The 27,992-nt window shown below is 38.9% G+C and overlaps 1 protein-coding gene across 1 annotated transcript; it reads right to left on the minus strand.

Moving 5' to 3' along the window:
* Window positions 1-1,548: 1,548 nt before the first annotated feature.
* LOC119773831 (glutathione S-transferase C-terminal domain-containing protein-like) lies at window positions 1,549-27,974 on the minus strand (the record flags this gene model as incomplete). Its single annotated transcript, XM_038271008.1, has 7 exons — window positions 1,549-2,343; window positions 7,340-7,409; window positions 12,716-12,746; window positions 17,407-17,540; window positions 26,294-26,422; window positions 27,404-27,448; window positions 27,859-27,974. Coding segments are annotated over 7 exons (698 nt in total), but the record flags the coding sequence as incomplete, so codon positions are not given.
* Between the last annotated feature and the right edge of the window lie 18 nt (window positions 27,975-27,992).

Here is a 27,992-nt window from a genome sequence, read left to right on the forward strand (position 1 = left end):
ATTGTTAAATATAGTACTTGTTAAATATAGTGTTATTAAAAACCATTGCCTCTATGATTTGAAAATTGTGTTTTGTTAAATTGCAATTAGATTGCAAATGCAATTAACTGCCCAGCCCTACTTTCAAAATTTGTTTGGGTTTGCACTGGACTTTCAAATCCGAAAAATAAATGCATAAACTAAGGCCACAATCACTTTTAGGTTTGTTAAATCACTTTGCTGGTAACAGATGTATTTTATCATCCACCCTTAAATTTCTGTGGTTTGGTTATTAGAACATGATCTATATATAATCATGGATTCCCACAACTGTCTGTTGACTTGGCACACACAAACTGTTGGCAAGCACCTTCTATGAAGATAGGACCTGCAGAAAAACAAGTTTGCACACAGTTGATGCACTTCTTGTTTAATTCAAGTTCCAGTGAAATATGCACCTAAGAATACACATCAACCTTTATGATATGTCTGATATATATGTAGCACTATTTAAAGTGTAAAAGGACTAGATGGAAGAAAATCAGAAGACTAGAATTCGTCTACTGGAGCCGTTGTCAGTAATCAATAAAACACAAAACTGCTTTCAATACCATGTATTAGACAAATTTAAAGTAAACAATACAACATACATAGAACCCCAAATAAATACAAAAAATATATATACACAGTACTGTGGCAATCCTTTTGTTTGTGCACAACTGGTCTTAAATTCCCCGCTGATCAGTCCAGAGTCTGACCGACACACATTCAGAAATCCATAGTTGGATTATCCAGATATTTAAGTTGAAAAATGTTCCAGCGCAAGTTGTTTCAGATGAAGAGGTGAATAATGGAGTGTATGCCTGAGTGGTGAGATGGAGGGGGGAAATGATACAGACCAGTCCACTGTGGAGTGATTCTTAAGGCTCTCCTGGCTCCAGCCAGTTTTCAGAAGCTCGCCATCTTTTTCCCTAAAAAGGGGATCACCTGGCCTGTATTAAAATAAACAGGACCAGTAAATTTCCAGCCGGCTAGTTAACTAGACTTTTCCAGTTTCACACAGAAATAAATGCAAAATCTAATCTATCAGACCAAATAAAGAATATTTCTCATTATCTTACAGTTGGATTACAACAATTAATGATCACACTTAGCATTTGCTGCCACCAACATGCTAAAACAAACATTGTGCTCTCTACTCACCAATTCCAATAATAGAAGAGAGTATGGCAGCTCCAAGGCTCCAAACTCACTGGATTTCTCGGATCTACATGATTTTTATATTGTGAGGTTAAACAGTGCATTACAAACAAAGAGATGAACTGATTGTTTGGGAACACCAACCTATAGCTCCTTTGTCTCCAGCTCTCCCCCTCACATCTGACTGGGGAAAGCTGGAGCAAGCCTAAATAATTGCCTCAGGTGTGTCGATTGGCTGCATGCACTGTGTGACTGACTGTCACTCTAACCAATGGGGCAATAAGGCGGGACTAAGGGCAGTTTTCACCCTGGGTTACATATATCATTAATAAATATCGAGGGGTTTGTAAAGAAAGAGAAACACCGATATCTTGTCCATATGTATATTATATAACATCCAACATTTTATCGAGTTTTTAGGTATAAAATAAGAATATTAATCAGTCAGAAAATGCTTATAGTTCTACAAAAACAGCAGCCATTAAGATATAATATTCAGGTTCTCCACATAAAGTCATTGATCCAATCTCAAGAATTAAGAACAAAAAGCTGTTTTCTACATCTGAAGTTTCTTTCTCCAGTCTTTCAGTTTTTTTTTTTTTATAACAAACCAAAGCCGAACAGTGGGGGTGAATTGTTCTTGATCAAAATTCTTACAGTTTGGCTGCAATCTGGATATACGGAGTGCTTAATTAACTTTGTGAGCATAAATTTCAGCTTGATTACAGAGCGTAAGCAAAGACACAAGGACGATACTGTAATTGGTGGAAAGCTTTTATCTTTTTAAGGCAACATATAGCTGAGAACAAAGTAGCTCTAGCTCAGCATTAAAAACATCCATCCTTTTTGCTTTGAGTTTATTAAATTTGACATTTTCTATAAAACCAAGGCTCTAAAAAAAAATTGATAGGAATGCCTCTGCCATGTTACACTGAGCAGCCTTTTCATCGATTATGGAGACGCTCAGCTCTGCAGTATTTCACAGCCCTCATTATGCATCCATGTGTCCAGCTGGCTTCGCGGTCCTCTGTGGCCGGCTTCCCACCAACATGTTGTTCTTTGGTGAACAGCTTTCAGGCTCCATAGTCATCACCTGCACCGAGTACCCATGAGTCTCTGCAGCCCAAGCTCGATCCAAGTCCACCAAGCCCATGCAGTGTTTCCCTGCAGTGGTGCAAAACCAAAAACAATCACACAATGCTACTGTTAAAGGTAGTAGAGATAACATACTGCACACTTTGAGTTTGATACAGTTTTTCTGTGCAGCCAGCTGCTCTGAAACTTAAGGTGAGACCACACAGGGAATGTTGCAGTGGAGCACCATTTACTTTATTACCATCATGAAGATAGCAATGAAACAAAACTAAAATGGCACACTAGGGCACCAATGTATTTTAGAAACAAAGCCTACCCAATAAACCTCACATTCATAAGCCTTAATTAGAACTGGGAACCAACTGTTGATTGCTGAAGAGCCAGAGGCTCTTTGGGACATGGAATCCTTTACATTACCTATCTGCAGTATTAAGGTTTTGAAAAGATTGTTGGTCAAATGTTAGCCCCAAAATAAGATGTTTCTAACTATTACTTAATAGGGTTAAAGTCCTCTGATCACACACTGCATTTTCTTTTCTTTCAAGCACAGTAGGTTGATAGTGGCTTAAGCCTCTAGCACCCATGGGTGGACAATGGACAGTTAACAGGCACAAAGGTTCACCTCAAGTTCGGCCCTCTGCACATATTCTACCATAAATGGTCCCTGCAAAGCACTGCATGGACCTGAATAAACGCAGTTTAACAGAGGCAGAAATAGATGTGTTGGGTATTGAGGTGGTGAGACGAATAAATGTGTTTGGTAGCCACAGCAGTGATTATGTTTATCACCTGTGGGGGAATTTGCACTGGTACAGCAGGTTGCTAGGATCCGCTCTAATCAGAAGAAGGTGGCAACGAATTATATTTACTTAAGTAACCTAAAAGAAAAAAAAAAAGCTTGTACAATGCATTTACAGCATTGTCGCTATTACTGTAAATTGAGGAATTGTTGTTTCCTTACTTGAACAAAATAATTGAAATATGACTTCATTCAGAAAGTTATATTTCTGGTGGGGGTGGGGGGATAATAACAAATCTTTTTTCCTCTATATCATACTACATAATTTATATATAGTATGATATATATAATCCATATATAAATACAAAAATTTACTAAATACTAACATTTTCTTATCGGCAGTCATAACCTCCCCCCCTTCTCCCTTTTTCAACACCCTGCAGCATAGCATCCATTGCATAATTGCACGGGGGATGCACATCAGTATTTGAATGTTTACACCTTGTGACATTGAGGTATTGATCTGTGGCACGTCTCACCCTTTTAATCATTAGGGAGAGAGATATGAGGTTAAGAAATCATTTAAATACTACATGAGCTCTGATGAAGGATTTGAGCTGCTCTTAGGCCTTGTTTATTTATTTGACAGGTCCTCATGTATAGCTATGGTTGAGCAGTGCAAGCACAAATTACACTGCACCATTGGATACTTACAGGTGCTGGTCATAAAATTAGAATATCATGAAAAAGTAGATTGATTTCAGTAATTCCATTTAAAAAGTGAAACTTGTATATTATATTCATACATTACATACAAACTCATATATTTCAGATGTTTATTTTGTTTAATTTTGATGATTACAAATGACAACAAATGAAAATCTCAAATTCATCATATCAGAAAATTAGAATATTAATGAAGACCAATAAAAACAAAGGATTTATAGAAATGTTGGCCAACTGAAAAGTATGAACATGAAAAGTATGAGCATGTACAGCACTCAGTATTTAGTTGGGCCTCCTTTGGCCTGTATTACTGCAGCAATGCGGCGTGGCATGGAGTCGATCAGTCTGTGGCACTGCTCAGGTGTTATGATAGCCCAGGTTGCTCTAATAGTGGCTTTTAGCTCTTCTGAATTGTTGGGTCTGGTGTATTGCATCTTCTTCTTCACAATACCCCATAGATTTTCTATGGGGTTAAGGTCAGGAGAGTTTGCTGGCCAATTAAGAACAGGGATACCATGGTCCTTCAACCAGGTACTGGTAGCTTTGGCACTGTGTGCAGGTGCCAAGTCCTGTTGGAAAATGAAATCTGCATCTCCAAAAAGTTGGTCAGCTGCAGGAAGCATGAAGTGCTCTAAAACTTCCTGGTATGTGGCTGCGTTGACCCTGGACCTCAGAAAACACAATGGACCAACACCAGCAGATGACATGGCACCCCAAACCATCACTGACTGTGGAAACTTTACACTGGACTTCAAGCAACGTGGATGAAGTGCCTCTCTTCTTTTCCTCCAGACTCTGGGACCTTGATTTCCAAAGGAAATGCAAAATTTACTTTCATCAGAGAACATGACTTTGGACCACTCACCAGCAGTCCAGTCCTGTTTCTCTTTAGACGCTTCTGACGCTGTCTGTGGTTCAAGAGTGGCTTGACACAAGGAATGCGACAGCAGAAACCCATGTCTTTCATACGTCTGTGTGTGGTGGTTCTTGAAGCACTCACTCCAGCTGCAGTCCACTCTTTGTGAATCTCCCCCACATTTTTGAAGGGGTTTTGTTTCACAATCCTCTCCAGGGTGCGGTTATCTCTCTTGCTTGTACACTTTTTTCGACCACATCTTTTCCTTCCCTTCGCCTCTCTATTAATGTGCTTGGACACTGAGCTCTGTGAACAGCCAGCCTCTTTAGCGATGACCTTTTGTGTCTTGCCCTCCTTGTGCAAGGTGTCGATGGTCATCGTTTGGACAACTGTCAAGTCAGCAGTCTTCCCCATGATTGTGTAGCCTATAGAACTAGACTGAAAGACCATTTAAAGGCTTTTGCAGGTGGTTTGAGTTAATTAGCTGATTAGAGTGTGGCACCAGGGGCCATCAATTTTGAACCTTTTCACAATATTCTAATTTTCTGATATGATGAATTTGAGATTTTCATTTGTTGTCATTTGTAATCATCAAAATTAAACAAAATAAACATCTGAAATATATGAGTTTGTATGTAATGTATGAATATAATATACAAGTTTCACTTTTTAAATGGAATTACTGAAATCAATCTACTTTTTCATGATATTCTAATTTTATGACCAGCACCTGTATGATTAAATCGACTGAGGATTAATATTTGATATTATGGGAAATTGAACATCTGAGCGAACTTAATCTGGCTTCAATTCTTCTCCTCACTAAGTGATTGACTGATTTTCGCTTTCCTCCAAAATGTGCACACGGCACATGGATCAAAATTGGCGTAAAGGGCTGGAATATTTCAACATGCAAGTCTGTTTTTCATAGATCACAACCTCTGCATGAAAAGTGGCATAAGCTTGATAAGTCAGACCCCTGGTCTTTAGGACATCTAATATTTATTTAACTTAAATTGTGCGATGTGCTTATTTATTTATTTTTCACCTTCAGTAGACACTGTTCGGTGTCATGTTGCCTTAGTGGTCAAAGAGTGAATTTTGATAAAAAAGATGAGAAGATAGACGTGAGAGGTGGTGCTCAATACAATAAAAAGGCCTCAGAATGACAAACTCTAGGAAAGCTTTTTTGAATTAGTGAAGCTTTAACAACGGCAAAGGATTAACTTGAACAGGGGAACCTTAAGTTAATAAACACAGTTCTCTGTAAAGATCGGGCACATGAGTCAGAATGTGTTTCTGGGTGGAAGCTGTTTTAAAGGCACACTATGCAACATTTTTCAGTTAATTAATGTGTTCCATAACGTTATGGTTGATTAAATGAGTCATTTCAGGTTGAACAAAGGTATTCTCGGCCGCCCTGGTGGTCTGTGGGGGAGATACTGCACTTGCAACTGCAGGAGCACCGACCCGCACCCACAGAGACCCACAGGCTCAGAAGTCTCGTGAGAGTCAGTCTTGCTTTACGGCGAGAACTGCTACACGCCCCCAGTTAAAAGCATGCTCGTTGCTAGCACAGTGGCAATCTTTGTGCAGTTATGCTACGTTCACGCTGCAAAAGCAGCAAAATCGCGTCTGCTGCTTCCTTTTTGCTGCTTGTACCAGTTAGTTCTGACGCGCGGCGGAAGCAGCTTTGCTGCTCTGGCTGCGCGGCGCAAAAGTGTATCTGAGGCGCGTTGGGCGGAGCTTCACTATCCTTTCTCTGCCTTGCAGCTATATTTGCTGTGATCAGTGGGAATAAAGTAGTTTTAATATGTGTTTAAGTGAGAAAATACACCTAAAAAAGTAATCAGTGCAGTCAGTTCATTCAGATTATTATCCTGCCTTCAATATTTTTTCTGTCAGAGCCGCTCAGACCCCCACATACCAGGGATGCGCCGACAGTATGGATCCCTTCATCAGCAGCGGTTCACCGCGGCAGCTGGTAGGTGTTTTTCATCTAAATAATCCAAACTGCATATTCTGCCGGCAGATTTCTGCATTTTAAGTTAATTTAGGCGTCAATAAACTGTTTAAGAGGAGTGATCATCAGCGCTGTGTCTCTCTCCCTGCGTTAAACGCACCCGACGCGCTGCTTCAGCTGCTCAGACGTGCTGCGCCTGCTGCGCAAAACGCGCCGCGGGACCTTTTGCTGCGCCTTGACGCGCGTCAACCATTGACTTTGCATGTAAACTCGCTGCTTCTGTCGCGCCAGCTACGTCCAGTGTGAACGCAGCATTAGTCATTCGCTGCTAAGCTCAAAACAACCGCGCCTGGCTTGACGGAGAAACCAGGAGAACAGCTGAGCATATTTACGACAGTGCACTTTTACTTTCGCCCTCTGGGGGGAGCCTCGCTGGAAAATCAACACCGGTTGCATAGTGTACCTTTAAGACCCTGCAAAAGAAAAAAAACTTTTGATGAAGTTTATGAATCAATTCCAAATAAGAAGAGAGGCAGAAAAAATATCTATTGGATCAAACGGGAAAAAAATGTGAGTTTAAGATGATTTAAACAAACCACCTGTTGGGTATCTTGAAAGTAAATGTCCAAGAAAATTCAGGAAATGGGAGCAAAAGTAATTCACAGCTCATAAATAAATAAAAAAAAAGAAAATAGTATAAAATATAAATGGACGTATATTAGTACAAAATGTTTGCATTAAACACATATAGATTTTTTAATGAAGAGATTATGAACGGTACCAATGAGACGCCTCTCAGCTGGTAGCTGGACTGCGGTTTGATCAGCAAAGCGGCAGAGGATCATGTGTTCCTGAGGGACAAAAAGATGACTTTTTTATTGCATTTGGAAATATAATTTAATTTGTTTTGGTCAACTTTTAAATATATCGACCTCAAGGCAGCAACAGTAAGACCAGAAAAATCATGCGTTTCAGACGTGAAGAATTCAGTGAAACCAACATGGATGGATTGATTAGTGCTGCTTGTCTATTCCTCCTACTTTAATCTGTGTAGGCTTAAATTAGTGCACAGCCATGAAGCGGATTCCGGCATATTCTGGCTGTAATGTAGGGAAACATTCTTAACAGATCACATGGTTATGGATAATAAACAGGGAATAAGCCCAAAAAGTATCTGACGTCTTTTTTTGATGTCATTATCTCATCAGCTTGCATTTTCCCGGATCCAAATAGCAGACTAGATCATCCTGTTATCATGGAAACAAACCCTGATTGGAGCAAGAAAGTAGTAATTTTTCTGTCAAGTCTATATCCCAATAATCATGTTATGAGACTTACCTAGCGACTGTGGAGTCAAAACAAGCAAAGTCCACCAGACATGCCTGGAGATGTGGCTATTGTTGCTAAATCTATACAAACAGTGGCTAAAGGGACATTAAAATCTCAATGAGGTACTTATCTCAGTGATGAGGGAATGATCTTGGAAATGAAAACCGTATCTTGATACATCGCAAATCTACCAGCTAATAAAAGCTTAAAATTCCTTGACATGGTTATTTTTACCCATACAAATTGCACCCAGTGCGCCCAAACCTTCACCTCCAGCATTAGCAGCCTCCATTAGTGGTTGTTGCCTTGTAGAAACCCCAGCAGCAGTCACTCTGTCTGCCTTTCCATATTACATGTCATTAGATGTCGTGACAGGGATCCGGCTTGCAGCTGTTTGTTTGCTCAGAATTATTTCCAGGTGACATATTTCTGATTCATATGTTTGTTAAAAATAGTTGCCACATAGGAAATAATACAACCGCCGCGCCCAGAGTGAAATATTTCCATCCTTGTCAGCTCTCAAAGCACACCCGATGAACCCAGGTAATTTATTTCCAAACAAAGGACACGCTTTCCTGTTCTAGGCTTTTTCCCTCCATCTATGGTTCACGTAACAAGTGGTTCAGCTGAGCAGTAAGTCTTCTCTAACCTGTCTCGGCTTTAATTGATCCCATTTTTCACAGCACAGGGTAAATGCTGAACGCAAGGCCACAAAGCAGAGCAGGTCTTTTAAGTTTGAGTGGAGCAACAACCCCTCACACCGTTAACCCTTGATTTCACAGTGATCTGTCAGCGTCCCGTCGTTTGCTTTAACTACTTTCGGTTCACAAGGACAAGTCTTGGTTCTGCTATAAAACAAGACAAGTGAGAGTCTGGGAGCAGAAACGGCGGGGAACACTGCTCTCTGTGCTCAGACACAATAAACAGGAAACTGCTGAAGGAAAATGATGGTGATTTAGGTTTAGACTTACTCATAACATGTTATCTATATGGATTTTTACTGTTAGGGGCTGCAGTATCAGAATTATATATGTTGTTGTTATTCTGTCATTTTGTTTTATCATAGTTTTACTCTCAGACATAAGAAAAAAACCAACATTCTTTAATCTCAGATCATTTATTCATTTCAGTACCTCACAAAATATTTGATTATTTTACAGTTTTTCAACGGTTAGAAGATTATAACCATAAACAGCTGTTTATTTTATGGAGATGTTACGTGATAGATTGATAAGTGTTGCACACATTTGAAGTGGATTAAAAATGATGATACATGGTTTTAATTCTCTTTTTAAATTTAAATGGGGGTGTGTTTCTCCTAAATACTGTAAATGTTGTACATGCAATAGCTGAGAAGTTTTTTAGAGAACTACAGTAAGAAATGTCCAACAAGACGTGGATTTGTTTACACCAACTTTAGAAGACAAAAGTTTTTAGAACAATAATTAGCTGAAATTATACCTGCAGGTCTACCATGGTACCTACTAGGAGTGTAAATAATAATCGTTTTGTATCGATGCATCGACACGTCCGCAAGAGAATCGATTCATGTTTAATTTTCCTCCGGTCTATTTTTATCCATTTGCTCCTGGGCGTAATTCTCCTCCCGTGCTGCGGTGGCGCTAAACCTATTTTGCCCTCCTACCTCGCTTCCTGGTTATACTCTTACAGCAGTAGTGTTGCAGTAAGCTTGACACAGACATTTTTAAATTATGCTCAGTATTTAAGCGTGGTCTGTGCTACACACTGTGGGTCTAGATACGGCCGAGGCGGCGAGGAAGTGGGGGCAAGTTTAGTCCAACGACGGAGGGACATGAGGGCCAGAAAGAGCAGAGATCCTGGTGGAAAAAGGGTCCCAGCATTCTCGCGCACCTCGCTCTTCTAGCAGGTCAAACTTCATGAGTTGTTTTCCGCAATTTCGGTCATAAAAACAAAACAAGCCAGCCTACTGTCTGCGGCACTGTTAGCGGTCAGCTACAATTTGGGAGAGGAACAGCTGAGCGTCTGTGGAGGGGGCGGGGACGCCTGGAGCCGAGGTATTTCATTGCACTCATTGCACTGATTATGTGCAGTATTTTTGCAGTATTATTTGATGCAACTTTTCTACTTCTGTTATTTGCTGTTGTTTCTATAAAAAAAAAATGCATAACGATATTACAGCTTTCATTGATTTATTTCAAACTTGAAACATTGTTTAGCCTGTAAGGTGTAAAAAAAAAATAAAAATTAACCGATTAATCGAATCGAAGTGTATTCTTGAGTATCGAAAATAATCGAATCGTTGGGTAAGGAAATTGATAATGAATCGAATCGCCATGATGGATGTGATTTACACCCCTAGTACCTACTGTGAGCTTTACTAAAATTTGTTCCTGATTCTGTGCAGGGTTACCAGAGTTCAATACAATTAGAGGGAGAGTCAAGCCAAAGATTATAAATTGCATTTATCTCTTTGATCTACATCGCCAAGAGACCACCAGGCTTTCTCTGAGCTTCAATCTGCACATACACAGGGTGTTTTCATTATTGCTGAGGCTAGGAGAAGTACCGCAGCTGTGGAAGACCTCTTGTGTGGTACCGGTGCCAATCATAAAACATCAAGGATCAAAAAAGGACCTCAGCAGCTACAGGTGGGTAGCACTGACTCCACACCTGATGAAGACCCGTGAACGTTTGGGTCTTACACCATCTACGCCCCCTAGTGAAGACTTCCTTGGATCCACTACAGTTTGCCTCCCGTCCTGGGATTGGGGCAGATGATGCCATCATCTTTCTACTGCACCAAGCACTGACTCACCTAGAGAAACCTGGAAGCACGTTGAGGATCATGTTCTTTGATTTCTCCAGTGCTTTCGACCATCCAGCCAGGAAGACTAAGGTACAAGCTGAAGCTGTCAGTAGTGGACCAGCACATGTCCAAGTAGATTCTGGACTACCTCAGTGGCAGCCCACAGTATGTGGGGGCAGAGGGCTGTGTCTCAGATAGGTCAGTTTGCAGTATGGGGGTCCCACAGGGAACAGTGCTGGCACTGTTACTTTTCACCTTTTACACTGGAACTCCCCATGCTGCCACCTCCATAAGTTCTCTGACGATTCTACCATAGTTGGCCTCATCACTGGTGGGGACGTCTCAGAGTACAGACAGTGGACTCAGGACTACGTGGTCTGGTGCCAGTAGAACCACTTTCTGATTAATGCAGGGAAAATCAAGGAGCTAGTGGTGGACTTTTGCAGAAGCAGCTCCACCTCACTGACACTGGTGAACATCCAGGGAACTGATATTGAGATAATGGACTCTTATAAGTACCTAGGTGTTCATCTGAATAATAAACTGAACAGGATTCACAACACTGAGGCTCTGTATAAGAAAGGTCAGAGCAGACTCTTCCTGCAGAGGAGACTGAGGTCAGAGTGCAGTGGGCGCTCCTAAAGACCTTCAATGACTCTGTTGTGGCATCAGCCATCTTTTATGGAGCTGTCTGTTAGAGCAGTGGCTTATCTGTAGCTGAGAGACAGTGGCTGGATAAGCTGATCAGAAGGCCAGCTCTGTGACTGGATATCCTCTGGCCTCAGTGCAGGAGGTGGGAAACAAAAGGATCCTAACTAAATTAACATCTCTGTTGGATAATGTCTCCCACCCCATGCATGAGCTGTTCCAGAACTGGAGAGCTCCTTTAGCAACAGACTGCTGCACCCTAAATGCACCAGGGCGCGTTATCACAGATCCTTCCTCCCAGCAGCTATAAGACTCTATAACCACCACTGTCCCCAACAACCTCAATACATTGTTACATTCATGCTGATTTTGCACCATTTCTACCTTAGTCAGTTAAATTACATGCTGCTGTCATTTTGCAGATCTCTGATGTTGCTGCTATTGTTCAAATATCCATTACTGTAAAAATGTCCATAGCTGTATATTGGTTATTTAGTCTCAAGGTGCACAGTTTTATATTTTTAAAACACTACAAAACAACAATAAAATACTGTACTTTATTGCGTATCTTTTAACCCTTACTTATTATTTTATTCTTAAACATTTTTTTAAGTTCCATATTTGTGTGACCAATTTTCTATAATCTTTTTGCTGTTGTAAACAAAATAATTTGCCCATTGTGGGACAATAAAGGGATTTTCTATTCTATTCTTTACAGATTTAATAAAAAAAAAAACATGACCCTTCCTTCCATGTTAAAATGAAGAGCTACTTTTAATTTGCTTGTAACAAAAAAGTTGGGAAGTTGAAGGGAAATTAATACTTTTGGAAGGAGCTATGTTCCTTTTGTGCCAACACACCCATGTAAGGATCTGATTCTTGCTCTGCAACAAGGAAAAGAAGCTGGCTCAGTGTTTTGACACATCAACTTGAGGTTGCCATGGTTAGGACCTGCAGCTACTTTGCACAGATTTTCCCCTCGGGGGCTTTGACAGGTCCCATAGATCACTTTGGGACAGTCTCTCCCTGAAGAGCAGCAGTGTGTCTGCGCTAAGCGATAAAGGCTTGAGTGGCTGGTGGGTGCGAGTCCCTTCATTGTAAGAGCCTGCAGAAGATATGTTCACCAAGACAGCGATTCGTGTAGAGATTGTATTAAATCTGTTAACACCTGATTAAAAGACAGAAAAATAAATTGGCAAAACTCTACTTGCTGAAACCAAATGAATCATTCAGAAAAAAAATAATAAAGAAAATTATTTTAAAACCAATTTGACCATATGATGATGTTTTACAGTAACTCAGCAGGTCCTGAAGGCTCCCCTCTAAACACTTCACACTTAAATACCAAGAATAAAAATTAACCATGCAGAGTATTTGCACTGTAACACATACCTTGGATGAAAGAGTCTCCTGAAACCTTTTGCTGTAAAAACAGAAAAAGTTAAAGCACACAAGTTAGATTTTTATTTACTTCACAAACAGAGACTTCATTTTTTTTAGGCTTATAAACTAGGAAGACTTTTTAATTATCTGGCTGTGTTTGGGTCATTGTGATGACATCTGAAGAAACATTAACTAAAAATCTGTCTCAAATTTTACCGGATATTCTAATGTTAAGGTCCCTCTGGATTGGGACTCAAACCCCGGACGGATGTGGACCAAGGCCTTATTTTTAAAAATAGCAAACATTTAATGATTTGAAACAGATATTCAGTGAAAACGAAAAAACAAAAAAAAGACAAGCTGATTCTAAACATGCAAGCACTGCAGGCTAGAATAGTTCTACATGTTGTATTTATCTGCTCAGGCCACACAATGTTTCTGTTTGGATGTTTGTGTGTCTGTAAGAAATATCTCTCATGAGAAATCTATCATAAATAAACCATAAATATGAGAAAGGGATAAAAAAAATACAAATAGAGCTCATGTTTTCAGAGATCAATTGCTTTCTCCCTGGGAAAGAACTTTGTTTGTGGAGGGTAAATGCAGTTTATCCATCCCAAAGCTTGGTTATTGGTTGATGTTAATTAAAATTCAACAACGACTATGTCAAGGGTTAAGAGCCGGTCTGGACACATGGAGGAAAGCGTAGACATTTGCAGGCATTAATGAAACGGAAAGCTGAGTTTCACAGCTCATAAAAACCAGTGAACTGCTTGGAATGTCGACACCTGCAGAATCCCCACATGACTACCTGCAACATGACCAAAGGCAGGAAAAAACAACACTAAAAATGTCATGATTGACTGAGTCAGGTGTGCAGAGCTTTTGAGAGTTCTGCCTACAGAAACCACTTTGTCTTAGACATTTAAGCATGAAAATCTTACTGTCATTGTCACAAAAAGTAAAGAATAAGAAGCTGAGTTGGCAAAAACAAAGGCCAACTGAAATACAGCAATACCTTATAGTGTTTTAAACCATCTCAGTGGTTGTAATAGTGCTGATTTTTAGAATATATTTTGTTAATTGAAATAAATTCTGAAAAATGAAAGATTATAGACAACATTTGTGTGTGTGGATTCAGAGCACAAATCTCTGTATAAATTCAGATCATCTTCAAGGGTCTTCTCCACAAAAGGACACAGAGGTACAGGCCTGATATGTCAAGATTTCACACCTACAGGGATTTCAGTACCTCATCCAATAAAAAAAGTAATATTTAGACTGTAACGAGAACTTTAGTCTCTAAATGTTTATCACCAGGTGCATGAACTTGGAATTGGTGATCACACTGTTCTAAATTACATACATCTCTTGTCCACATGAAGCTTCCTCCATGGATAGAAAGCGTCACATGGACAGAAAAACTGTTTAAAACTCTAAATATTCACAAATTCTTGGTTGTCTCTGTCAAATGAAGACTTAAAATTAAACAATGGCATAACATTACTATGAACCTAACGCAGTTCCGGGGAAAGCACACTCCGCTCTGGTTAAAATAAACAATATGCCAGAATTGAACAAATGCTTCCTACTGAACAAAAGAAAGGGTGTGACAGACAGTTATAAAAATGGATTGTACCATCAATTTAGGGTCCAAAATTGTATCAAGGTATAGTTTTATATCCTTTACAAACTGGTAAAATTTTTATCTAAAATTTTGAATCTTTACATAAAACAGAATCCAGTTGAATAGAAATAATGTTTGTGATAGTGCACTCAGACATTTTTTCCTCTTTTACTACATTTCTGCTAGATATGCTAATGGGGAAAAGTGTACCAACATCGGCATCAAGTAGATAGAGTTGTTTAGGCTCAGGTGACATCAGCACAGTCTTTAAAGGAAAAGTTCAGAATTCAAACTTTTGCAAGTAATTTAAATAAGAAATTATTATATCCTGTTAAATAAATAAGTGTTTTAAATTAAGAGTGATTTTCCTATGAATGTGCTTTCCTGGAGACATGCATGTTTGTCAAAGAACACTACTGCCACCTACCGGTTTGTGATGTCACGGTGCGGTATCAGCTGTTGAGCAAGTTCCTCTATCTGGTGTTTGTCACAATACGCTATTATTCAAGTCACTTTGAAAACATTCTTCTTTGAAATGTTGGCTACATATTACGTGTTTTTCTCTGGCCAGAAGTTCGATGGAAAATCCTCCCTCTTCAAATTAGCAATACAATGACCAGGGCGGCAGGAACCGGTCCGTGGAGGATCAAAATCAGAAAGGTGAAGTAACTTATTTCTTTTACACTTTTACTGGATGTATTACAATTATTGCCATGCACGTGGGCATTGTCATTTAAACTATAACTCTCGCAAATTTCAATGGTAAAGTTCTCTTGAAATCTTAAATAATTGTTGTGGATCGCAGATGCGTCTAGTAGCTCCCATTGATTTTGCTTGTAAAGCTGGGAGAATGGCGCTAGGCTTACCGCACCGTGACATCACTGACGGAAGATACCATGAGTGAGGTGTTACCATATTTGGGCAAAAATGGCCGGTCCCAGACTCAGTGGATGCAACGAAAATTATTATTATTATTATTTTACTGATTAACGCTAAATTCATTAAATCACTGCAAACGAATTAGTTCTAGGTATAAATAATGATCCATTGATTATTTCATGCTGACCAGACTTTTCCTTTAACACTCAAATGTATGGAAGCCTCTAGAATCCTGACCCAGCCATTATGGAACACTGGACAGTACTATAATATTGATATATTCTCTCTCTCTCTTTCATTTAGCATATTTTCTTTATTTAATAATGATAAAGAAAAAACAATGATATTTTTGTCATCCTTTCACCCTCATAATGTAGGGCAGGGGTTTGCAACCAGTGACTCCAGAGCTGCATGTGGCTCTTTGGACCCTTTACAATTGTCTTAATAGTGGCTAAAAATTGTATAAAGAACTAAATAATGTACTATAAGAACAAATACCAGTCTTAGAAGCTTTTGTGGTATTGGAAAACATCAGAAATATGTTGTTAGAGCTATTTTTCCTTTAAATAGCTTGGGAACTACGTGTTTTATTATTAACATTTTTGTTTACATCAAATAATACCCTACAATAAAATAATCCATGCTTCCATTTTATTAATCACTTTATTTTTTCCCCCCTTATTTTGAAAGCAAAGAATCCAAATAAGTTCTTGGTTGTTTAAAATGGCAACAGATTTCTTATGGTCGATATTGAACAAAAATAATAGGTGATTTTTTTTTTTTTTTTTAAATGTAATGTAGTATTTTGCGTCTCTAAACGACTTTTGCTGAGTTGGACTCACTGCATAAAGGCTCTTTGGATATGAAAGGTTGCAGACACCTGATGTAAGGGCACAGCTGGCAGCAAAGCCACTTCCTAAGTAAAACTCTTTACAGGTTGGACTTGAATGCAGCTGGGAATTTCACACAAGGTTACATAAAAAAAGGACACTGTAGTGATGACCGTGGCCAGTCTTTAGAAAAATATATTTACTTTAGCAGTTACGACAAGACCCTGACTGAAACTTTCAAACCGTGATGTTCCAGACTCCAGACCCATCTGGAGGCCTGTAGCAAAACATTAGCTGTCTCTGTATTTCAACACTCTTGACAACTTGACAACAATCTTTAAAACACATTAATACATTTTTCAGCTGGAAAATGTATTAGCTGAAGGTTGAGCTAAAGGAAATTGGATACAGGTGAAGCCTTAATTAAAGTCTAATATGCATCATAGTAACATATGGCTGGTATGCAAAGGTGAGAGTGTAGTTTAACACTAGGACTGCCTGCTGTTTTATGCTTTAGCATCACTATGGTGAATAGTGGATGACGGGGTTGAAAGTAAAATTTGTTTCCCTCAGATGATGTTTCCTAAAGATTAAAATGTTTTTGCAACTTAAAATATTTTACAGTCCAAATTGCACTTTCATATAATCTAAGAATAAATATTGGACAAAGAATAACTAACTGGTAAAATATCACATTTAGCATAATTCGATCTCACTCACAGTGGAGCATCGGCACCATGAGCATCTCTATTATAAAGTCAGCGTTACATCTGCACCCCTACACTGCAGACTATGAATCACATGAAGTTTTGCAGCAGCCGTCTGCCTTGGATGACTGTTGCTTCTCACAGCATTAGCAAAAGATAACCTCCAATTATGTTGAGTGCAGCTTCTCTTTGCTTAACTGAGCAACAACATCCAAGCAGTCGGATCGATGGGCATTTTCTGTTCAACCAAAGATTGGATGTCACAAGTCAAGAGTGCTTTCCAGCAGATTCGCATTCTAGTCTATTTATATTACCCCTGACTGCCTGTGCAGTGAAAGTGACTCTTTAGCTGACAAGAAGACAGAAAATGTTTGGAATGGACTCTGCAGAGGAGAGGATGTGACACTGCTGCCTTCGACTGTCAGCGGTGCTGATAAGAAACAAGAACTGACAAGACAGATTATGTGTATTTGAGAACAGAAAATTATTCTGTATTGGTGGGAGGGTAATGGACAGCAAGGGTAGTGAAAGTAAACAACAGTACAGCACGGTAGGATGGTAGCATTGTTTGACATGATGCTAACAGGACTGAAACAACATTTTAAGGTGAGCAAAGAGAGGCGACACTGGAGGGAAGTGTGGAGGAAAGGCACAGACCTCTTAGGGAAGGTGAACTTGACTGCGTTCTGGATGAAGCCGTAGCAACAAGGACTGATGACAAAGGCGGCTCCTGCCTGGATGCAGTGCTCCAACACCATGTCTGTTGCAATTCCACATGCATGAAGTGCAACCTGCATTGGAACAAGCAAAAACATTATCTGCAATGTGTGTGACTATTTAAGACAGCTTTTTTCTCATTGAGATTATTAACTCAGCACGCTTCACATTATCAAACATTATTGATTACTTTAATGAACTTAAAACTCCAAATTTGCAGACCTAGGGATTTGTAGCAAACAACAGCATCAATGTTTTCTGAGCCAAAGCACGAATACATCAGGATTCCTATTGAGTGAGTAAACTGTGCGTGGTGATAAACACCTGCCACTGCATTAGCAATGCTCTGCTTGTATCAGGAGGTGCTGAAGAGGACTAAAGAGACCCACGCTTTTTTTCATCTGTCTTCCAGACATTTGTTTTAGTCAAACAATCTGCAAAAAATATAATTCATAGATTTGATGAAGAGAATTTAAATGAATAAATGCCTATATGAGAATGCAGTGAATGTTGCCAAGTCTGTGCTCTATTTCTGTCTTCCAAGAAGATGTCATGCCTGCAAGCCTGAATGGAAAACATCTTGACAGCAGAGCTACACAGCAGAAGTTCAGAGCTGATCAGGGTCGGATTAGAACAGCTGGCTGGAGCTCCTCCTCCACATGGGGAAGGGAAGATGCAGATGGGGTGAGCAATATCGCTAAAGCTACTTTCAGTTACTGGAATGTCTAGACAGGAAGACATTTTTTAATGCTCTATAAATCTAATTGAAAGTTGGACTTGCAAGACCAACTATGATTAAACTATGCAAGATTAATGTTGCACAGTTTGTTTGGAAGGAAGAGCTAACCAAGTGTTGGGAATACCAGTGTGAAAAAATATACTTCACACAAAACAAAAAAAATAGAAGAATCTGCGCTACACGTGTTGTCAAGTACATGGTAACGTAGCAACACAAAAAAAGAAAGACCAAGTGACAAAAAAAACTAAAGAAATTTCAACAAAAGCTTCATTTTATAGAGCATGATATCCACTTTTAATCCTGAAGCATTAAAACTCGGTAGCATTATTTCTACAGCACACAAGCAGAAGGCTATAATCTCTTCAAACCTTTCAAACTATAACTATATTAATTTGAATTTTTTGTGACGGATGACAAAAATGATCAAATTACTAAAGCAGAGGAATTGGAGACGTGGCTTTCATTCTTTTTACAAAAACAAAATCTAAAAAAAAAGGTGGCATGAAATTGCATTCTCCTTTTCTGGGTTAATACAATGTAGAACCACCTTTCTCTCCATTTAAAGCTGCAAAGAATGTGTCCAGAGATGGGACAGTCTAAATTAGTAGAAAAAATGCAAATCTTCTTTTGGAAAGTAAGCTTGTATGTGATACAAACAACTTTTAAAGTCGTAGGGAAGTCATATTTAAATTTTAAATCATTCTAGCTTAAACATGTATATAAAAAAAAAAAAAAAAAAAAAAAAAAACTTTATTGGACCATATTGTCCCAAGAGTTAGAAAATTTCTATAAAAAAAAAAAAAAAAAAACATCTGTCTTATAATCTTTTTCCTTATTTTATGCAGGCCAGTTAGTTATACGTCAGCTTGTACACCTAAATTCAGCCAATCATATATCAACGGTCATCTGTCAATCAAATGTTTTCGGTCATAGCATCTTGATTCATATGTCGCAGCTAATATATACACTATATTGCCAAAAGTATTTGCTCACCCATCCAAATTATTGGAATCAGGTGTTCCAATCACTTCCATGGCCACAGGTGTATAAATTCAAGCACCTAGGCATGCAGACTGTTTTTACAAACATTTGTGAAAGAATGGGTCGCTCTCAGGAGCTCAGTGAATTCCAGCGTGGAACTGTGATAGGATGCCACCTGTGCAACAAATCCAGTCGTGAAATTTCCTCGCTCCTAAATATTCCACAGTCAACTGTCAGCTGTATTATAAGAAAATGGAAGTGTTTGGGAACGACAGCAACTCAGCCACGAAGTGGTAGCCCACGTAAACTGACGGAGCGGGGTCAGCGGATGCTGACGCGCATAGTGCGAAGAGGTCGCCAACTTTCTGCAGAGTCAATCACTACAGACCTCCAAACTTCATGTGGCCTTCAGATTAGCTCAAGAACAGTGCGCAGAGAGCTTCATGGAATGGGTTTCCATGGTCGAGCAGCTGCATCCAAGCCATACATCACCAAGTGCAATGCAAAGCGTCGGATGCGGTGGTGTAAAGCACGCCGCCACTGGACTCTAGAGCAGTGGAGACGCGTTCTCTGGAGTGACGAATCGCGCTTCTCCATCTGGCAATCTGATGGACGGGTCTGGGTTTGGCGGTTGCCAGGAGAACGGTACTTGTCTGACTGCATTGTGCCAAGTGTAAAGTTTGGTGGAGGGGGGATTATGGTGTGGGGTTGTTTTTCAGGAGCTGGGCTTGGCCCCTTAGTTCCAGTGAAAGGAACTCTGAATGCTTCAGCATACCAAGACATTTTGGACAATTCCATGCTCCCAACTTTGTGGGAACAGTTTGGAGCTGGCCCCTTCCTCTTCCAACATGACTGTGCACCAGTGCACAAAGCAAGGTCCATAAAGACATGGATGACAGAGTCTGGTGTGGATGAACTTGACTGGCCTGCACAGAGTCCTGACCTCAACCCGATAGAACACCTTTGGGATGAATTAGAGCGGAGACTGAGAGCCAGGCCTTCTCGTCCAACATCAGTGTGCGACCTCACAAATGCGCTTCTGGAAGAATGGTCAAAAATTCCCATAAACACACTCCTAAACCTTGTGGACAGCCTTCCCAGAAGAGTTGAAGCTGTTCTAGCTGCAAAGGGTGGACCGACGTCATATTGAACCCTATGGATTAGGAACGGGATGTCACTTAAGCTCATATGTGAGTCAAGGCAGGTGAGCAAATACTTTTGGCAATATAGTGTAGGTTGAAATAAGAAATAATCATTTCCTTTACCATTGAGTTACGTCCCAGTGTTCACAGAGATGGACGTCTGTGTCTTCAGCAGGCGTAGAGTTAACAGAACTGTCAGCGTTGCGAGGCAAGGACTCAAACATGTACGACTGTAAGCCTTCTACACCAAACCAAGCTTCTGCCGTTTCCACCGTCCATAGCGTTCCTTGACAACGTCGTGGCTAAGTGCTACTTGGTCACAATGTAATTTCCCATTGGGAGCCTACTAGCACTATGTTGCTAACTGGTTAGCAAGACGCTTCCGAGACATTTGACACAATCAAACTTGCTTACGAAACTTCTGCCACAAAAATCCCACCCTCTTGATAATTGACCGATCACATTCACTTTATTCACTCATGTAAAGTCGTGCACCACTCAGGAGAATTCAGAACTGTAACCATTGGAACGAGCGCTTCTATACGACTTTAAACAGAGTGTGCACAAGGTACCAGAGTAAAGTGAGCTCAATACAAAAAAAAAGAAAAAAAAGAAGCACTTTTCAGATTGTTGTTGATCACATTTGTTTAGTAAAAATTATTAAAAGCCATGAACCACTTTCCTTTCACCTTACAATAATACACTCCATGTTGGTTTATAATATAGAATCTCTCTAAAGTACATTAAAGATCGAGATGTTTAAAATTAATAAAACTAAGCAGCACTACAGAACTTAGTGTACAGACTGAAAAAAACAAACATTCTCTAATTACAGTCTTTATTTGAAAAAAGAAACATCAACCTACGGGGAAACAGCATTGTTAGAAGAAACCCAAATGTGTTGAAAAAAGGGTTTAGTTCATAACTGTATTATCTGCTCATATAAAGTAAAATCAATAGATAAACATTCACTTTATGCAGATAACGTGGATTTGTTATACAGGTATCAATTCTAATTTGTTTTTTTAATCTTCACCTTTATTCACACAAAACCATGTAAATAAAGAGACATGCGTAAGCATCTTATTTCGATAACATGCTTTGCATTTGCAGCTGACAGCACCTCTTCTGAACCAGTTGTTGGGGATATTCTATTTAAAGCAGGGATACGAATAATTTCCACAGTCATAAAAATCTGTTTCACCAACTAACTAAGCAAATTCATCATGTAAAAATCATCATTTAAAAATCCTACATCAGTGGCATGTTTATATTTAGTTAAGCATCATCTCTGCAGAGGCTGGACTTGCACAAAGGTGCTTGTAAAGCGAATTATATTTTTCATCCATAATTTCTCCAGTGAAAAAGCTGTCTGTGTGACATTGTTCATTAAATAAATACCTCATGGGGAAAAAAAAGGCCACAACACTCTATTTAATTCAAATAATCACTCCTCTCTGCATTCATCCGTGTCTAAAAAAAGGTTAAATTCCTGCTGTCAGCTCATATGTCATCATCGCAGTTTTCTGTCAAATTGCATTTAAAGCCTATTTAGTTGTTCTTTTAGGTTTGGAAGTTTTTCTTTGTGGCTCTATTCTTCTAAATATTCCAAACACTGTTAGTCTTGTAATTACAAATCAATAAAGCCTGAAGTCATTTGAAAAAGCTGATATTTTGTTCCAAAGAACATTAATCTACAGGCAGGATCAATTGTAAACAACCATAAAACCTGAGCAGAGTCGATAATAGCTTAGGCCAGAATAAAACCTAAAATACTGTCAAACTTCACAACCTTTCTGCTCCTCAACGTTAGAAATAAAAATAGCTGTATGGATTAAATCCCAAGTTATTTTTAGTATCCTTTCATTTTTTGTTAGGCGTATGGAACATCACAGAAAAGAAGGGTGATTTTTGGCCATGTGCAAGTACAATCATTTAGTTTAAGGCAGTTCTATCAAACACTAAGCCTATATGGAAACGTTTGACAGTGAAAAAGGCAAGAAACATTTTTTTCTTCTCATCTAATTTATCATTTAGCAAGAAAGATAACAATAAAAATAATCCTAACTGACCTACGGTTAGTAAGGAAATAGCAGTGTCGGACATAAAAAAAAAATATGTTTTTTTTATTATGTCCCGTCTCTACTGTATCTGTAAATGTGCCCAAAATGTTGAATTGTCTGACTACAACTTGAACATCTGAGCTGTGAAATTTCAGCCTGGAGGAGCAGACACAAACTAAAATAAGGTTTCCAGATAATGAACAGGCTGAACGGAACCTGACTAAAAATGGAGCCATGCATAATGCATGAAGTAGTTAAACCTACTGTGATGAGTGGCTCCTTCAAGGTACTGTTCACTTGAAAAAGGAAATTGAACAAAAGTAGCTAAATAAAAGGGAATAAAGCCCTTCTCATGACATACAGGAATATGCATTTATACATACACACACACACAGACACACATATATATATATATATATATATATATATAACCAAACATATATTCACATACAGTACAGACCAAAAGTTTGGACACACCTTCTCATTCAAAGAGTTTTCTTTATTTTCATAACTATAAAAAACTGTGAATTGTTTAGCACATCAAACAGATCTAAATATTAAAGGCAACACAGATGGTTAAAATGCTATTTTAATCATTTTAAAGAGGAATGGGCCAGTTCCAAACTGTTCTTATAGTACTGGCAGCACTGAATTGTCCAAATTGTTGGAGTTGCTAAAAATCAACGGCACACATAATCCCCTCTCCACCAAACTTTACATTTGCAACGCCTTGCATTGCATCCATTGGTTATTTAAGGCTTGGATACAGCTACTTGACCATGGAAACCCATTCCATGAAATCGTCTGCGCATGGTTCCCGAGCTAATCTAAAAGACGCTTGTATTCTGGAGGTGTGGAGCGTGGTATACAATACAGCTCAGAGTTGATTGTGGAGTATTTAAGAGTAAATTTCACAACTGGATTTGTTACACAGGTGACATTAGGGGTGGGTATTGGCAAAGAAGATTCACATGCCACGATGTGATTCTATCACAATGCATCACGATACTTGAAATATTGCGATGCATCACAATGCATTGCGATATTTTCACTGAACACTGTAAGAAAAATATACAGCCATTTCCAGTGGCTGACTGGCTGGGTATGAGGAGGTTTGTTAATTCTAACCCATTCCAAAGCCAACCAAATAGCAGACAACCCAATAGATTAGGGCCTGAAATCCTGAGTTTGTGAGTTCGGGGAGTTGCGGCCTAGTGGTTAGGACATTGTGCTTGGAATACTGAGGTTCTAAGTTCTAGCCCAACTCCCACTGACTGCCACTCTGGGTCCCTGAGCAAAACCTTTAACCCCATACTGCTCCCTGGGTGCTGCACAATAGCAGCCCACTGCTCCCCAAGAGGATGGGTTGCATGCATGGAGTTAATTTTGTTGATCTGTACTTGCGATGGTGTAATGACAATAAAACCTTTTCACCTTTTCAGGCATGCAAGAAATTTTTGAATCGAGTATTAGGTCCGTTGTGCGTCCTTTGTCGTGTAGTATAAAGGGATCATATGAATCTCATGGCCACCTCCTAATCGGAAATCATATTGTCAGATAAAATTCAGTCCGCCCTCTTGAGGTCATCATGAGCGTATCCTCATGTTGAAATAGAGCTCTGAGCATCTATAAGATGATTTCCCTCAACTTTGTGGATTGCTCAAGTGCAAACAAGGAAATTCTTCTTTTCTGACTTTACTTCTGGATAGATTAGGCCAACCAGCACCATCTCTAAGTGACTGTTTTTGGTCATACAGTGTGAGCAATCAGATTGCATCAGAGCATCTGCTGTAAACAGTAAGAACAGATATCACAAGCTGTTCACTTTTGAACTCTGTGGTTTCATCAAACATTTTGAGATGTAGTTGAGTACAGCGTTTGAAAATAGCATATGCCTGTCTAGCCTGATTGTCTCTCCATCCAGAAGTCTAACAGTGTTTTTCTGCCCACACAGATCTCAGTGAGTGCTGCTGTGAGCTGTGCGTGTCGCTGCTTTGCTGTGCTAAAACAGAAAATCCACAGCTGTTATCACTTACATGTGTTGTCACCAAAGCTTCAAAAAAAAAAAAAAAGAAAAAGTTGCTAAATTTGTCTCTTGTTGCTTTTCTTAAGAAACAAAGTTGATAAATGTAGAGACAACGTTGCTACCGTAATTTGCTGATAACAGATGAACTAGAAGGTTGTTGCACAAAAAGTATGAATACAATTTAAAAAGGCATGCCTAATTTGATAATCACACAATAAAAATCTTTTATTTTTAATTCAAGACGTTCCAATTATTTACTATCAATATATTTAATATTAACTTTTATTAAAATAACCTGGGGCTCCCTGTGTACCACTACTTGAGGTGCCTGACCTAAATTACAGCAAAAGCCCATGCAGGGGGGTCACAGCAGACCCCACAGCAACAGCCACAGACCGGCAGGTATCATGTGAGCCAAGTTCTGTGTTCATACCTCAACTATAAGAAAGAAAACCACTGCTGAGCAAAAAGAAAATTAAAGCTTGTCTCATTTTCACTACACACATCTATCCCTAGGACTCACTGGAAAATACTCAGTGGAGTTACAAGACACAATTTAAAATGTGTAATGTATAGCTGTCCAATTTCACATGGAATAAAAGTAACAGGGCATTTCTCCTCAAAAGAAAAACAGTGTTGATGTAGTGTTGATTTCTTAGGCAGCACTGCTGCTTCAGGACTCAAAGGATTTAAAGTGATAAATGGAACCATGAATTCTGCTGTCTACCAACAAATCCTAAATGGACAATGTCAAGCCATCTGTTTGTGACTCAAGCTGAAACCCACTATGGTCCTGTAGCAGGAAAATGACCCAAAACACAGCAAGTCTACCTCTGACTTTCAGGGTGGCCTAGTCAAAGTACTGATCTGAATCCTATTGAGATGCAGTGGTATGGCTTTAAAAAAGCAGGTATTGCTCAAAAATCCTCCAGCGAGGCTAAATTACAATTCTGCAAAATGGAGTGGGTCAGAATTCCTCCACAGCACTGTAGGAGACATTCCAAGCAACCACAAATGCTGGATTGCAGCTGCTGCTCCTGAGGGTGACTCGAATGGGGGGCGAACACTGGGACACATAGGTTTTGTATATTTAAAACTATATTTATGACAAACATTTGCTTAAGGTTCTGAAACACTGTAAGCGTGACAAACTTGAAAAAAATGTATGAAATTAAGAAGGAGCAAACACTTTTTGACTTGAGGGAAAATCCCTGTCTCTGCTATTATTATTTTGAGAGGCCACAGGCTGAAATGTTTACAAATGTCTGCTGTAGACAGGCTACATTTAAACCATTTGTTGATGGAGGTAAATTGAAAATGTTTATAGGAACTAAGCAATGAACACAATTAATAACCGTTAATACAACTATATATGAAATAATATTTATGGATGAATTATCTATTGCACCTTTGCACATAGGAAAGCAGATTATTTGGAAATACAGCATTTATGTTAGCATATAATTGATAGTCATGGGCATGTTTTGAGTAACCAGTTAAAATGCTTTACAGAATGCAGGCTCTCTCTAAACATGTTTTTGCTTATGCAGAAATTCGTCAAGATTTTCGTTTGGAAAACGCAGTAGCAAACAAAAAGCAAAAACACATCAAATGAAAAAGTCTAATTTTATCTCTACTAATTTATTCCAACATTTAGGCAAATATGCTAATTTCAGTTTTATCTAGGGGCTGAATATATTTACTGCCCTTTTCTGCCTTTAGGCAATAATATTTTTGGATGTCAGAATTGTTTTAGTTCTGTTCATAATTTCCTGGTTGTTTTATCTGGACTGATTGTTGGTCTATTTAGAGAACCCCTTAGTCATCAAGAGACAGAACTGGTGGAAAACTTTTTTTTTTTGCAGGTGTCACTCACCCCAATCTGAAACGATGCAGTGAAGTAATCCAAATTGGCCTGAAGAAAGTCGATATTCTTCAGGCCGAGCTCAGTGCTGCGGCGTTGGGCTCTAACCAGAGACTCCTCTTTGTTCTCTATAAGGATTATCTTAAACAAAAACAGAGAAATTTAAAACATTTTGTTTTCAATAAGAGCTGGACTCAACAGTAAATCAGTCAGAGGATTAGGAAAAGATAAATCAATTAATAACAATGTTTTAAATACACAAAAGATCAAGTCCTAAGAAAGTCAAAGAAAACATGCTGTATACAACTACCGTATTATCCAGACTATAAGCCGCTACTTTTTTTTCACACTTTGAACGATGCAGCTTTTAAGAAGATTTTAGATTTTTCCTAACAACCAGAGGGGGAAGTCAAAGTTGAAAATCAAAGACGACGGGGCTAATTTTCATTTAGCACAAGAACATGCTAGCAGTAGGCGCGACGGAATTCATACATTTTGACATTTATTTGCAGCATTAAAGCTGCTGAACCAAGGGTCAGGTGTCCTGAAGAGAACAGCTGGAACACTACTTTATAATTCTCACATTTTAATGCAACCTGCAAAGGTTTCTGGGGCAAGATGAAATTTCATTCTAGTTTTATCCACACATGATATATAGAACCAAACTTAAATGTTTAAAATCATAAACAAGTTGCTTCAAAATGGAGAGAAAACAGTCTGTTAGCCTAGGAACTTGATCACATAAAAATAAAAAAAATAAAACTTAAAAAATTAAAGCTGGTAGATGTACATGCCAAATCACTATGCTTTAAAATAAAAACCTTGAGAAACTTGTATTGAGAGAAAATATCTATAAAAGAGACAGCACTGTGTCCTGATCACTAACTTAGACCGAATAATTACTAAGTGCCACTTGCTTGAAACTAAACCTACAGGTTTATTAAAATAAAAATAATAATTGGGACTCTGAATTGGCAATGGCATATTCTTGAATGACTTTGGTCAGCATGGTGAAAAAGAAAAATGCCAGAAGGTGTTTTTTTGATCCTATAAAATGCAGTATTAAGTAGTTTGCTGGTGTACACACACACCATCACACTCAGGTACATCAAGAAGCTTTACCTGACAATCTGGAAGTGTGTGAGCCAGAGCAATCCCCACATGACCCTGAGAGAAAATAAAGAAATAGAAAAACAGAACTGTAAAACACAAGAAAAAAGCACATGAAATAACAAACTGTTATATATTTACTTGATTTTATTCTGCTTTTATTTTCCTTGTATTTTGCCTTTTAATTCAATGTAAAGCACTTTGAATTGTTCTGAAACTGAATTGTTCTACAAAAATAAGCAAGAGAGGAAGTTTCTTTTCAAAAATCCTCACAGAAGTGCAAGGTGTGCGCTCTCAGCTTGTGTGAATAACACCATGACGAAATCCATCAAAAATAAGATGAAAATTAAACGCAAAGGAGTGTTCCATTTGAAAAAGTCACTAATGAAGCATAATCTAATGTGGATGTAGTCAGAAGGAGAATCATGTGTGCATGGTTTAATAAGCTGATGGATGAATAACAGTACCGTTCCACTACAGAAATCCACAACTGTGTCTCCGGGCCTGGCTAGTTCTGTCACCATGGCAACCAAATTATTTAGTTGCTGCATCTTCCTGACAGCTCTGATGTTGGACATTTTTCCTGCAAAGAAAAACAAAA

This window comes from Cyprinodon tularosa, unplaced genomic scaffold, assembly GCF_016077235.1.
Source record: "Cyprinodon tularosa strain WSP-4 unplaced genomic scaffold, ASM1607723v1 ctg787, whole genome shotgun sequence".
NCBI classification, from domain to species: Eukaryota; Metazoa; Chordata; class Actinopteri; order Cyprinodontiformes; family Cyprinodontidae; genus Cyprinodon; species Cyprinodon tularosa.